The 14,380-nt window shown below is 53.5% G+C and overlaps 2 protein-coding genes across 2 annotated transcripts; both read left to right on the top strand.

Moving 5' to 3' along the window:
* Positions 1 to 1,167: 1,167 nt before the first annotated feature.
* Positions 1,168 to 4,918, top strand: BX661DRAFT_193649 (coatomer beta subunit; the record flags this gene model as incomplete). The annotated part of the gene is given in 6 exon segments (XM_051537797.1): positions 1,168 to 1,449; positions 2,067 to 3,374; positions 3,389 to 3,553; positions 3,601 to 3,750; positions 3,774 to 4,100; positions 4,139 to 4,918. 6 exon segments carry the CDS (start codon positions 1,168 to 1,170, stop codon positions 4,916 to 4,918), a joined length of 3,012 nt encoding a protein of 1,003 aa, XP_051392583.1.
* Positions 4,919 to 5,702: 784 nt separating this feature from the next.
* On the top strand, positions 5,703 to 13,931 carry BX661DRAFT_170459 (uncharacterized protein; the record flags this gene model as incomplete). Its single annotated transcript, XM_051533622.1, is given in 8 exon segments — positions 5,703 to 5,749; positions 5,891 to 5,916; positions 6,036 to 8,673; positions 8,879 to 9,248; positions 9,304 to 9,579; positions 9,642 to 10,592; positions 10,603 to 12,273; positions 12,588 to 13,931. 8 exon segments carry the CDS (start codon positions 5,703 to 5,705, stop codon positions 13,929 to 13,931), a joined length of 7,323 nt encoding a protein of 2,440 aa, XP_051392582.1.
* Positions 13,932 to 14,380: the final 449 nt, after the last annotated feature.

The raw sequence follows: 14,380 nt of genomic DNA, 5'->3' as shown, positions 1-14,380 counted from the left end.
GTCGAAAGATAGATAATCATTGAATAATTTTGGTTAAATCCATTGATCCACTTTGCCCAATTTTCCCAATTTATCAGTTTAAAATTTTTTTACAACGTATGCCTTTAATTAAATTACACAGATTTTGAAAGGTGCGAGGCTTCTTGTTTGACTAAACATCATGCATTTTGCAACTCCAACGCGCAGATTTAGGCATTCTTTTAGAGCATGCAGTTGTCCAAGTATTTTTTGTTGCCATCATTTATACTATCTCTTTTTGCATTAGCCATTTGCAAACGTTTTATAGTATACCGTTTTTTGCTATCATTGCTTTCATTTTAAATATAAGATTCCTCCCAATGGTTTACTCAACATATACTTATTACACGCGATGAGCACGCGCTGGAGGCTTGTATTCTTGGATAATGGTGAGCCTACAAATAATTTCATAAATATACGGATGTTTATTAAGTACTCTTCTGTTGATAAATTATTGCCAGTAAAGCCAACCAGTGTATATTTAACAAGACGCTCTCAGCTATCGCATTTTTGAACGTGAATATAATACTATTTGTGATTATGACACATCTGTTGATGAATTATATTATATTATTAGCTAGTCTTTTATTTGCTACCTTTTTCTAAAAGTATTGTCGCAGTTTAATTTCCAGGTTTAACAATTTAAAAGAATAAAGATGATATGGATGCCGCTTTATCTGAGTTGGAGATAATGCCTGGAATCATCTGCTCGAATATTTCACTGCATCAGAGGATACATAACTAGTAAAAATAATTGATTAAATTTTTTCTACAAGTTTATAAGATTGCCTTTTGATTTACCAATGTATAATTTTTGGGTGAGCTCGGCTGTGTGCCAACCAAAGCAAACTGCATTTTGCGTAACCTGACAGCCAAGGAGTATCTGCGCGTAAAACACTATATAATTGTTTGGTTCAAAAAACAAACGGCTATTATTGTCGGCGGCGGCGGCGACAAGAAAGTGAATTTTTTATACGATATAAATTGTCTTATTAGTTTTAAAAAAACAAATAAATCAAGTTGCCATATGCACCTATGTGCCATACCAGCAACTATAATACAAATTCGGATGGGGAAAATGAGACAAGGCACTGTGTTTATCGCTTAATGCAAGCATCTGCGCATACACTGATGGTAGTTCCAATTGCCATGGCAGCGCCGGTTGCACTGCTGCCATCTCCAGTTCCAGTGCTGGCCCTGCTGGCCATGCTGGCCCTGCGGCTCAGGGAATGGATCAGCCATTGCTTCGGGAGCGGCATTGGCATCCGCAAGGGCATCGGCATCCGCAAGGGCATCGGCATAGGCGTTGGCGCGCACGACAGTGGTGGCAGCAACAGCGGCCAGGCCAAGAGTAGTGAACGAGAAGAGCTGCATGGTGAAAAGTTGTTTGTTGGTAGAAATGATAAGTGCGTTATAAAAGAAGGGCAGAAAGTACCTAAGGGGCTACTCGAATAACTTGTCGGAAACATGTTCGTATTTATACTCGGCCAAATGTCTAGCTAGATACGGTGGCCACATCCACACCATATCAACACTCAGCATGTTGCATATCCGTGCGAGCATATGATGGAGCGCATTGCTAGCATCAGGCTGCGTGTGCGCGCCGCCATATTAATACTACCCGAGCAGTGCATATCGTGATCAACTAATTTTTTTATTTGAAATCACCATCTGACCAATGGACGACGGCCATGATGTAGCAAGCCTATGCCCGTAGCTGTCAGCTTGAGGAACTGCGCCAAGTTAGGAGCGCGCATTTCAGGCGTTAGGGCAGAGCTAGAGGAATAGCACGCGGATTCAGGCCCAGCTGCTCTCTATTCGCTAGCTCTTTTTCCTTTTCGAATTTTTCAATTGCCGTCTCATCATCTCTCGCCTTTCTAATTCGCAAAAAGAAATTTACTTTTCATATTTCCACACTCCATTTGATTATTTTTATTTACAAATTCAAGCATTCCGTTAATGATGGCGACTACAGCAGGAAAGGCGCCGGCAGACGCATGCTACATGCTACTCCATCCACAACTGATGTCGAGACGCCCAATTTGCAGACGCTGCGGCGCAATCTGGAGCGGGGCACGGACGAGATTAAGACAGAGGCGCTGCAGCAAGTCATCACGGGCACGCTGCAGGGAGAAAACTACGAGCAGCTCCTGATGCACGTCATCCGGTTTGTCATGCCGACACGCAACAAGTCGCTCAAAAAGCTGCTGCTCTTCTACTGGGAGGTGTGCCCAAAGTACGCAGCCGACGGGACGCTCAAGCAGGAGACAATTCTCATCTGCAATGCACTGATGAACGACCTGCAGCACCCGAACGAGTACATTCGCGGAGCCACGCTGCGCTCGCTGACCAAAATGCGCGACGCCGAGATTCTGGAGCCGCTGATCGGCACGACGCGCGACTGCCTTGAGCACCGGCACGCGTACGTGCGCAAGAACGCGGTGGTTGCCATCTCATCGATCTACCGCACGCAGCCGCACCTCATCCCGGATGCGCCCGAGCTCATCCAGGCCTTTCTGAATTCGGAGGCCGACATGACATGCCGCCGCAACGCACTCAACATGCTGACGCTGAGCGCGCCGGCCGTCGCCGTGCAGTGGCTGCAGGAGAACGCGCAGCTCGCGGGCAGCTTCGACGAGCTCTTGCAGCTGGCGGTCATTGATCTGATCCGCCGCGCCGCGCCCAGCTTTGGCGCGCAGAAGGGCCTGTTTGTGCGGTGCATCTTCGACATGCTCAGCGCGCCGGCCAGCTCAGTCAAGTACGAGGCGGCCACCACGCTGGTCAGCCTGACGGCGAATCCGGCGGCAATCAAGGCGGCCGCAGCGTGCTACATTACGCTGGCGTCGAAGGAGTCGGACAACAACATCAAGATCATCGTGCTGGAGCGCCTCGACCAGCTGCGCGCGCGGCACGAGGGCATCCTGGACGACCTGGTTATGGACCTGCTGCGCGTGCTGGCGGCGCCGGACCTCGAGGTGCGGCGCAAGGCGCTGGCCACGGTGATGAAGCTGACATCACGGCGCAACGTCAACGATGTTGTGTCGATGCTCAAGAAGGAGCTGAAGAAGACCGTCGACAACAGCGACTACGACAAGTCGTCCGAGTACCGGCTGCTGCTGATCCAGACAATCCACGCGTGCGCTGGGCAGTTCCCTGAGGTGGCCGCCGAGGTCGTCGACCTGTTTCTCAGCTCGATTTCCGAGTTTGGCACTTCGTCGGCCACCGACGCCATCATCTTTGTGCGCGAGGTTGCTGAGAAGTTCCCTGCCCTGCGGCCTAGCATCATCGCACACCTGGTCGGCTCATTCCTCGAGTTCAAGACCGGCCGCATCATCCGCGGCGCGCTGTGGATCTCGGTGAGTATGCCGAGTCGGTGGCTGAGATCCGCGACGTGTGGACCAAGCTGCGCGAGGCCATTGGCGAGCTGCCCCTTCTGGCAGCCGAGCAGCGCGAGGCGCTCGAGGCAGCCTCGGGCTCCAGTGCGCCTGGCGACGAGTCCTCGAGCCACACAAACGCTGCAGCCTCCACAAAGTCGGTGTCCACGTCGCGTCGCGTGCTGGCGATGGCACGTACGCCACCGAGTCGTCGCTGACGGTGCAGGCGTCCGCCGTGGTGCAGCTCGACTCAAAGCCGCCCCTACGCGCAGTGCTTCTGCACAGCGATTTCTTTACCGGCACCGTGCTGGCCAGCACACTCGCGAAGCTGGTGCTGCGTTTCAGCGCGCTGCCCGAGGTGGCGTCCGAGGAGCAGGGCAGCAGCAGCGGCCAGCTCAACGCCTGCGCGCTGAGGCCGTGTTGATTATGGCCGGCATCATCCGCATTGGCCAGTCGGCCTTTGTGGCCACGCCCATTGACGAGGACTCGTACGATCGCGTGCTGGCCTGCATCCGTGCGCTCGAGCACATGGACGAAGACTCGGAGGTTCTCATTGACGCCTTCATTGGCGACACGCAGAGTGCCTTTGCGCGCCTGGTTAAGGGCGAGGCGACGCGCGCCGCTGAGGAGGCGAAGAAGACTACGCGCGAACGTGCCGTGCAGGTCGACGATGCCATCGGCTTCCGGCTGCTTGCCAAGAAGGGCACCGTGGCCACTGATGATGACAGCCTCGAGCGCGACGCGAGCTGGCCACGGGCGGCGGCGACACGGCCGGTCGCGCGGCCGTGTCTAAGCTGGACAGCGTCGTGCAGCTGACGGGCTTCTCGGACGCCGTGTATGCCGAGGCCTACGTCGAGGTCAACCAGTACGACATCTTGCTAGACATCATGGTGGTCAACCAGACCGGAAACATGCTGCGCAACCTGGCTGTCGAGTTCTCGACGCTGGGCGACCTCAAGCTGGTCGAGAAGCCGACGTCGTACAATGTCGCTGCGTACTCGTTCTCTAGCGTCAAGGCCAGCATTAAGGTGTCGTCGACTGAGACCGGCGTCATCTTCGGCACCATTGTGTATGACGGCCCAGGCACCAGCGACAACCACTGCATCGTGCTCAATGACATTCACGTCGACATCATGGAGTACATCCGCCCGGCTCGCTGCGACGAGTCGCAGTTCCACGCCATGTGGACCGAGTTTGAGTGGGAGAACAAGGTCAACATGGCCACGACACGCGAGGCAGCCGAGAACCTTGACCTGCGCGCCTACCTCAAGCACATCATGAAGGCCACTAACATGGCCTGCTTGACGCCCGACAATGCCCTTGCCGGTGATTGTGGCTTCCTCTCGGCCAACCTCTACGCTCGATCGATCTTTGGCGAAGATGCCCTGGCCAATATTTCTATCGAGAAGCCCACTGAGGACTCGCCCATCACTGGCCATATCCGCATTCGTGCAAAGACACAGGGAATCGCACTGAGCCTTGGCGACAAGATCTCGGCCGCCAAGGTCTCTCTGTCAACCGAATGAATTTTATTTTTGTTTTGCTAACAACAATATTCAAGTTGCTAATTCTTTATTATATTAACTGTTTTATCTACTCACTCTTTCTCTATCAACAACGATTTCTACTTTGCTTCATTCAGCTCATTCATTCCCTGTTTTATTTAGAAAACCCCGAGCCATTTTATCTTTGTCGGACCGTCACACATCTAATACATAATTTCAGGGGTACATAAAGATCGACTGATTGTCAGCAGCCACAATAATTACATAAGTCATTTCAAACACTAATACAAAAAAACATGTAGTTCATATATTTGCAAACCCGTATAATCGGATAATATAAATTGGATCAACTTTAATAGAAGCAACAAAAAAATCCATGAGACATAATAAAATAAATGGTCACATTGCCATATTTAATTGTTCGATTTATTATTTTTGTAGTTTAAAAAAATTACTTGCCAACATAAACCTCTCCTTTCCCCATTCCCTTTTTGATGATGTCTTTGTAGACATTAGTAGAGGGTGTTCTTTACATGAAATATATTTGAATTTATCTCTTCATTCACTTGCAATTCAAATTGGTTACTTTTATTTTTAAATTCACATTCCTTAATTCCTAATTTAAAAACCAGTTGTAAAATTATTTTTCACGTTTATATCGTATTTTTTGAACAGCTGCTAAAATTAACACATCTCTGCGCAATACTCGCTTATTCGGCAACACACTTTCAGCTTTAGTTTTGTAGACAGAGACAGGGGGCAGAAAGACACATACACATACATATATCCACATTAACCAGCAGACATGACCAACATCATTAACCCCGACTTGTTCGAGCAGTTGCGGTCAATGTGAGTACACAGAACTGTGCCTTCAGAATACAATAAAAACATGTCTAATACAACGCCAATTTTTGAACTAACAAACTTGTTTAAAAAATTTTGTATTCTGTTGGCATACATTTTGGTGTAGCGATGCAAGCAAAAGGACAGGCGCGGCGACAACTCTTCTCAAGCTGGTAAATGTCTAAGAATTTTAATTATTCACCAAAGATGTAATACACTTATTGCAAAACATGTTGAAATTTTAGGTTTTGACTTAACCAGTTTCGTTTGAGCTGCTCATAAATACACGTAGATATCCGACGCAGAGGCTGGTGGGAAGGCGGAGAGGAAAACCCCGTTTATATAGAGCTCAACGCGAGACTCATGAGGCTTTCGAGCGCTCAAAATGTTCAGGACCGTTTGGCAGGCACAGCAATTCTCTCGGCGCTGGTCGACATTGACACTCTGGAGACAAAGCAAAAGTTCCGCATTGTAAAGCAAATTGGAGCGCTGCTAAAGAGCTCCGACATGGAGGTGTGCGCCGAGGCAGCAGCACTGTACGGCAAGGTCATAGCAAAGCATTGGCCCGAGGCCACAAACTCAGCCGAAAAGGATGTCGGCATGTGCCTCGAGTGGCTGAGCAACGAGCGCAACGACGTGCGGCGGATGACCGCACTGCTGCTTCTAAAGGCGCTGTGCACAGACACATCCACGTCGTTGTACTCGTACATATCAAAGATCCTGACCTCACTCAGCTTGCCGCTGCGCGACCGCCGGCTTGACATGCGCCTCGCAGCAGCGAAAGCGCTCGGCGCGTGCCTGAGGCTAGTGCAGAAGCAGGACCAGGCGCCGCGGCTCTCGCTTTTAAACTACGTGTTCGAAGACCTGCAGCGCGACCAGCAGATGGGCACTACCGAGGGATACCACGCAATGCTCCTGCGGTACCCTGAGCTCGTAAAGTCTGGCGGCATGTTCATGCAGGCGCACTTTGGCCACGCCAGCGAGCTGGCGCTCAAGCTCAAGGACCACCCCGACGCAGTTGTGCGCAAGGCCGCCATCGAGCTGCTGCCCGTGCTGGCGCAGTACAGCCCGCACGACTTCACAAAGTACGCGGTCGGCGGCGAGTCGCTGCTGACGCGCACGTGCAACTTCCTTATCACCCAGGCGCGCACCAGCGAACGCGACCGCGCGACTGCGTTCCTAGCGCTGGCCGACATTGCCAAGTGCTGCAGCACCGAGTTTAGGCCGTACCTCGAGCCGACAATGCGCGCAATCCGCGACACGCTGGCCCACCGCGCCAAGTTGCGCAGCGTGCCTGCGCAGACCGATGAGACAGCAGCGGCTGTTCTCAAAACCATATCCACCCTGGCGACCGCAATGGGGCCGGCGCTGACGCGGTACATGCGCGACATATTGGACCTGATGTTCACGACCGGGCTGAGCCAAGAGCTGTGCGGCTCGCTGAAGATCCTGGTGTGCGAGGTTGGCCAGCTGCAGCAGGCCATCCACGACCGGCTGCTGGACATGGTGTCGATCATTCTGGCCGGTGTGCCGTTCCGCCCAATGCAGCCCTGCCTGGACAGCCTCGAGAGCCGCATGGGGTCGGTGTCGCTGCACTATGCGTCGTCAACAGTGGCATCGGGGCTGTCGTCGGCATCGTTGGGCGACAGGTCCGGCAGCTTGTCCGGCAGCAGCGTCTTCAGCAGCGAGCAGACGTCTCTGGTCGTTGCAGCAGCCAGCAACATCCCGGTCACCACCGAGGTCATTGTGCTTGCCCTGCGCACGCTGAGCGAGTTTGACTTTAGCAACGAAAACCTGTCCGAGTTTGTGCGCAACAAGGTGCTCGACTACCTGAACGACGCCAGCTCCGATGTGCGCAAGCAGGCAATCTATGCGGCCTCGCACATCATCAGGTCAGATCCGCTGTACAAGGCAATGGCCGGCGCTGGCGTCGAGGTGGCCGGCGACGTGATGCAGCGGCTGATCATGTCTGCAGTCACCGACCCGAGCGCCGAGGTGCGCCTAATGGCCGTCGAGGAGCTCAAGGAGGGGAGCTGCTTTGACTTCCACCTGGGCAAGGCGCAGAACATCCAGAGCCTGTTTCTGCTGCTCAACGACGAGGTGTTCAACGTGCGGCTCGCTGTGCTCGCAGTGCTCGGCAGGCTGGCCAACATGAACCCGGCGCACGTCATGCCCCCGCTCCGGCGCATGGTCGTCCAGCTGCTGACCGAGCTCGAGTTTTCGCGCAGCAGCCGCGAGCGCGAGGACTGCATTCGGCTGCTGATTGAGCTGGTTGGCACGGCCGAGAACTGGGTGCGGCCGTACGTCGGCGACATCTTCCGCACAATTCTGCCGCGCATCAACGACGGCGCGTCGCAGCTCGCGAGCAAGCTGCTGGACATGGTGGCGGCACTGGCACGCGTTGGCGGCAATGACCTGGTACCGCATCTTGACACGCTGCTGGTCAGCATCATGCAGGACCTGGCCGACCAAACAAGCGTGCAGAAGCGCATGTCGGCGCTCAAGGCGATAAGCAGCTGCGCTAGCTTCTGCGGCATGGTCATCTACCCGTACACTGAGTACCCGCAGCTGTTCGGCATGCTGTCTGACATGCTCAAGGCTGAGCCCGATGCCGAGGTCAGGCGCGAGGTTAACCGGGTGCTCGGCGCGCTGGGCGCAATTGATCCGCACGTGTTTAAGAACGCAAAGAACAAGGCGGCAGGCAGAGCCGGCAACAGCAGCAGCGGCGGCGGGGCCTGCGGGAATATTGGCAGCAATGGCTCTGCTGGTGGCGTGGCCGACGCCGACAGCAAGAAGCAGGGCCGCCACGGCAACAGAAAGCACAAGGCAAAGCAGGGCGGCCCGGCGCCCAACGTGATGACCGTGTTCAACAGCGAGAAGCCGCGCGAGATCCTGGTCGGCGACATCCACGTTGAGTCATACGGCACCACGTTCAGCAACGATCCGAACTATTTACATCGGTGTCGGTCAACGCACTTCTGCGCATCCTCAACTCGCCGGCGGACGCCAAGGACCATCTGCTTGCAGTGCAAGAGCTGAACACAATGTTTGCCTCGCTGCAGAAGGTGTGCGGACAGTACCTTGAGAGCGTCGTGCCGGCATTCTGCGCGCAATGGCTGCTGCGCCGCCCGACAGCGCCAACTCGTATATCGAGCGCCTCAGCCGCCTTGTTGGCATTGCGCGCCAGCTGATCCGGCCATACTTGGAGCCGTTGTTTGCGCTGTTTGACGCCGATGCAATCATCAGTGAGCAGCAGCAGAAGGTGCTTATCGGTTTGATCGAGGTGCTTGCAGAGTCGCTGTCCGGCGACTTTGGCCCGCACATCGCCAAGGTGCTGCCGTTCCTGATTGCTGTCATTGATCGCGACATGTCGCAGTCGCACCAGCCGACACTCAACGCGCTGCATGCGCTGCGCATTTTGAGCCCGAGCCTGGAGGGCTACCTGTATCTGATCATGCCGCAGCTGATTGCGCTGCTGGAGCTGGCAATGACCCCGCTCGGCGTGGTCGAGCAGGCGCTCGAGTGCATGGCACCATTGTCGCGGCGGTCAACTGCAACAGCTTTGCGTCGCGGATCGTGCTAAAGCTGGTTCAGCTGCTGCGCAGCGCGCCAACGCCGACGCTGCAGACGGCGGTCATCGACACAATGTGCGTGCTCATGGAGCAGCTGCAGGGCGACTTTGCCTGTTCATGCCAACAATCGCCGCAGCCATGAAGGCGCGCGGCGTGGCCGACCACGCCAAGTACAAGCGGTATTCGCGGCTACTATTCCTTGGACAGCTCATTCCCAGAGACCCGCAGCGCGTGCAGTCGCTCATGCAGGGCGACCTGTCGCAGGTCGATGCGCCCTCGGGCAGGGCGGGGACAGCGCTCCAAAGCTGTTTGTCGATGTCGTGCAGCTGCGGCGCGCCTGGAGCACGACGCAGCGCTTGTCGAAGGGCGACTGGATCACCTGGCTCAACAACTTTGCTGTCGAGCTGCTCAGGCAGTCGCCGTCGCCGGCGCTGCGCGCGTGCACCAAGGTTGCACTAAGCCAGCCGCGGCTCAGCAGCGAGCTGTTTAACGCTGCGTTTGTCTCGTGCTGGACCGAGCTGCCTGGCCAGTACCAGCAGGAGGTCATCTCGTCGCTGCAGGAGGTCGCCTCGCACTCTGATGTGCCTTCGGAGATTTTGCAGACAATCCTCAGCCTGGCCGGGTATATGGAGCGCGACGAGAAGCAGATTCCAATTGACCTCAAGCTTTTGGGTGAGTATGCCGACCGGTGCCACGCGCTTGCCAAGGAGTTGCACTACAAGGAGGCTGAGTGGACGCTGGAGAATGGCTATGGCACGATCGAGAAGCTGATTGAGCTGAACCAGGATCTAGACCTCCATGACTCGGCAGTCGGCATGCTCAACTACGTGCGCAAAGAGCAGCCGGACATTGAGGACTGTGTCGAGTGGCATCTCCGGCTGCAGCGCTGGGACGAGGCCCTGGCCATTTATAGGCAGGAAGAGAGCGAGCTCGGGCCCAGCTATGTGAACACGAACGGGCAGATTCGCTGCCTGTTTGAGATGTCGGACTGGGAGTCCTTGGCGCCAATCTACGACACCATTTGGTCGGGGACTGACCAGCAGATGCAGATGGCGTCGGCCAACATCGGCATGAGCATGGCGTGGGCGATGGGCGACATCGAGCGCATGGAGCAGTATCTGGCTGTGCTGCCAAACAAGAGCCGCGACAAGTCTTTTGTCGCGCGCTGCTGGCCGTGTACCGCAACCAGTTTGAAGAGGCCGAGACGTTTATCTGCGAGGCGCGCAATGAGATGGAGCCGATCTGATCTCGCACGCGGCCGAGTCGTACAGCCGCGGGTACGCGCAGGTGTTCCGCTGCCAGATGCTGACCGAGCTCGAGGAGGTCATTGCGTACAAGACGGTGCATGACGACAACGAGCGGCGCATGGCAATTGTCAACACGTGGCGGCGGCGGCTGGAAGGCATTCAGCAGGACGTTGGACTGTGGCAGAAGCTGCTGCGGCTGCGCAGCATGGTCCTGCGCCCGATTTTGGATTTGGATACGTGGATCAAGTATGCCAACATGTGCCGCAAGTCCGGCCAGATGAAGATTGCGCGCCACGCAATTAGCCAGCTGCTCACTGACGAGGCCCAGTACATGGAAGAGGTCAACCGCGGCGAGGTCGACGTGATGTCGGGCAAACTTGTAATGCAGGCGCAGGAGTTTTCGCGACTTAAGGCGCAGTCGGCTCAGCAGCCACAGCCTCAATCCCGGCGGGGGTCAATTGTGGCAGGCGCCTGGGACAGTCGCGGACGCCGGTTTTCGGTGACCAGCGGCGGCGGTGGCCAGCCGGATACTATGTATCTGGATTCGGCAATTCGCTTGTCGCAGCAGCCGGCGCTTGTGTACATGTATCTCAAGTACAAGTGGGCGGCCAAGGAGCGGCGCGAGGCCTTCCAAATGCTTGAAATGTTTGCAGGCGACTACTCAGCCAAGATCGGCTTTGACCTGCGCAACCCTGACGCCTTTGCTGACAGTCTTGATGCGCGCGCCCTGGAAAACGTCAACAGCGGCCATCTGGACCTTGAGGACGAAGTGCGCACAAACCATCTCTTGGCGCGCTTCTACTTTAAGCGTGCCGAATGGCTGAGCAGCATCCAAGCAAGCGCCACTCTGGCCCAGGAGGCACGCAGCAAGGCTGGTCTGAACGGTCCTGGCGTGGTTGCTGGTGGAGGAGACATTGGTAATACCGCCAACTCTTCTGGGCCGAATTTGCAGCAGCAGCTCCTGTTGCAGCAGCGCAGAGGGTCTCGCCATGGATCGGCCAACATGGGACGCAGCCGTGTCTCTATATCTTTTTCGGCTACTGGAGCGCCTGTGCTTGATAGTGCATTCGGCCGCGGCGCAGACGTCTATGAGGATGAGAACGCGGAGGCCCAGGCAGCCAAAGATGCCGAGTTCCTTTACCGCCTCAAGGATGACCGTATCAACGATTCAATCATTGAGTCGTACCGGGCAGCGACTGTGCTTGACAGCAAGTGGTACAAGGCATGGCATCTGCTAGCTCTGCGGCATTTCCACGAGACGCAGCAGTACAATATGAAAAACGGCACTGTTCCAAAGGATGTTGTTGCCCAACATGTTGTTCCTGCAGTCCACGGTTTCTTCCGTGCCATTCAATTATCAAAGAGTAATACAACACTGCAAGACACACTGCGGCTGCTGACAGCATGGTTTAACTACTCCCAACATGAGAGTGTTGCGCAGGCCGTACAGGATGGCTTTAATACAGTATCACTGCGTACATGGCTGCAGGTCATTCCGCAGATCCTGGCACGCATCCACAACCAGTTTGAGAGCACCAGCAAGCTTATCAAGCAGCTGCTGGTCGAGGTCGGCAAGTTCCATCCAAATGCGGTTATGTTTCCATTGTATGTCGCAGCTCGCAGTGAGCACCCTGAGCGCAGCCAGGCGGCCAAGGATGTGCTGGCCAAGCTTCACGATCTGGTACCGGAGCTGGTTATAGAGACCGAGATTGTAAGCCAGGAACTGATTCGTATTACGCTGCTGTTCCCTGAAATGTGGCATGATGCAATTGAGAGCGCCTATAGAACCTATTACGAACGGCAAGATGTGGACGAAATGATGCATATTTTGCATTCCATGCATGAGCGCATGCGCAATTCCGAGACACTGCATGAGTGCAACTTTGTACAAATATTTGGCAAGGAGTTACATATTGCAGAACAGTATTTGTCCCAGTATTCCCCGACAGCACCAAACCATCACAACGCCGGATTTATCGAGCAGGCGTGGAGGTCATATGGTTCAATCAACCAATACATTAAAAGCACTGCCTCAAGGACAAGATACTGACACTCAAACATACGGCACCAACTTTGTTGCAATGCCGCGACATGCATTTGGCTGTGCCTGGTACCTATGATCCAGACCGCGAACTTGTGCGCATTGATTCGTTTGATCCCAAGTTTGGAATATACAATACTCAGCAGCGCCCGCGCGAAATTTATATACGCGGATCCGATGGAAACGAGTACAAATTTGTTCTCAAAGGCCGAGAGGACCTGCGCCAAGACGAGCGTGTCATGCAGCTATTTGGCCTAATCAACTCACTGCTGGTCCTTGATATTGAGACAGCAAAGAGGTCGCTGGCAATCGAGCGATTCCCGGTTATTCCGCTGTCGTCAAACTCTGGTCTTATTGGCTTCTACAACAACTGCAAAAGCTTTACTGAAATTGTTAGAAGCTACCGCGAGCGTCAAAACATTAATTTCAGCGAGGAACATCACATACTGGCGCATGGGTTTTCGAATTACGAATCTCTCACTGCTCTGCAGCTAATTGAAGCCTTTGAGCACGTTCAGTCGAGTACACCAGGAAATGATTTGCAGCGCGCCATGTGGTTTGAATCACCCAATGCAGAGACATGGTTGGAGAGGCGTACTAACTATACTCGCTCACTGGCGGTGATGTCTATTGCCGGCTACATCCTGGGCCTGGGAGATCGGCACCCGGCCAACATGCTGTACCATTTTTCTACTGGCAAGGTTGTGCACATTGATCTTGGTGATTGCTTTGAGATAGCTGCCCATCGCGAGAAGTATCCCGAGATGGTGCCATTCCGGCTTACACGCATGTTTATCATGCCCATGGAAGTGAGCACGATCGAGGGCCTGTTTAAATTTACTGCCAATCACACCATGCGGGTCCTGCGCGCAAACCACAACCCACTAATGGCTGTTCTCGAGGCGTTTGTGTTTGACCCACTGGTCTCGTGGTCGTACCTCCAGAATAACAATAACTTGGCGCAAACACAAGCTAATACCGGCCGAGCACCTACCATGAAGCAAAACGCCCAGTTCCAACGCGGTCCAAAGGGTGCTCATGCCAGGACTGTGCACGATAATACCAACATAATTGTTGGAAGCTCTCCTGATAACCAATTTTCTAGAAGCCTGAAACTCGGAAAAGACGGCATCGACGACAAGGGCTGGCAGACCGAAAACCCCAGAGCACTTGCAATTGTTAAGCGCATCCACAACAAGCTTGTCGGAACTGACTTTAACCCAAACAAGCAGCTCAATGTGGCCGAGCAGATTGAGATGCTTATTAGTGAAGCAATGCTGCCGGATAATTTGGCCAGAATGTACCAAGGGTGGATGCCTTTATGGTAAATTTGTCATTTATTTTTTTGTATTTTTCTTACCGTCTTTATTAAATCATATCAATATTTTGTACATCAATTCATAAATTGGCAACAAACAATGATGCATATTCCACTATTGCGGAATATTGCAATTATATGGTAAAGGCATTATGACCAATACGCTTCTACAATAAAAATGCATGTGGTTGATCCATTCTGTTTCTTATATAAATAAATACCTATCTATCATTGATTATTTTGAATGGGGGATTTTTTGATTAGCTATAGCAATATAATTTGCATGTACAATAAAATAAAGCACATTGTTAGATTTGTATAAAGCGGCTGGCACACCCACTTTAAACTTTAAAATAAATAGATATTTTTTGTACACACTGCCATCTATCATCAGTTATAATCATTTTTAATTTTGCACAATGCTTTTGCATAAATACAATTCAACCCATCAACCTTTTC

The sequence above is a fragment of the Kickxella alabastrina genome (assembly GCF_025024165.1).
Source record: "Kickxella alabastrina strain RSA 675 chromosome Unknown BX661scaffold_8, whole genome shotgun sequence".
NCBI classification, from domain to species: Eukaryota; Fungi; Kickxellomycota; class Kickxellomycetes; order Kickxellales; family Kickxellaceae; genus Kickxella; species Kickxella alabastrina.
This window is presented reverse-complemented; position numbering and strand designations above follow the sequence as displayed.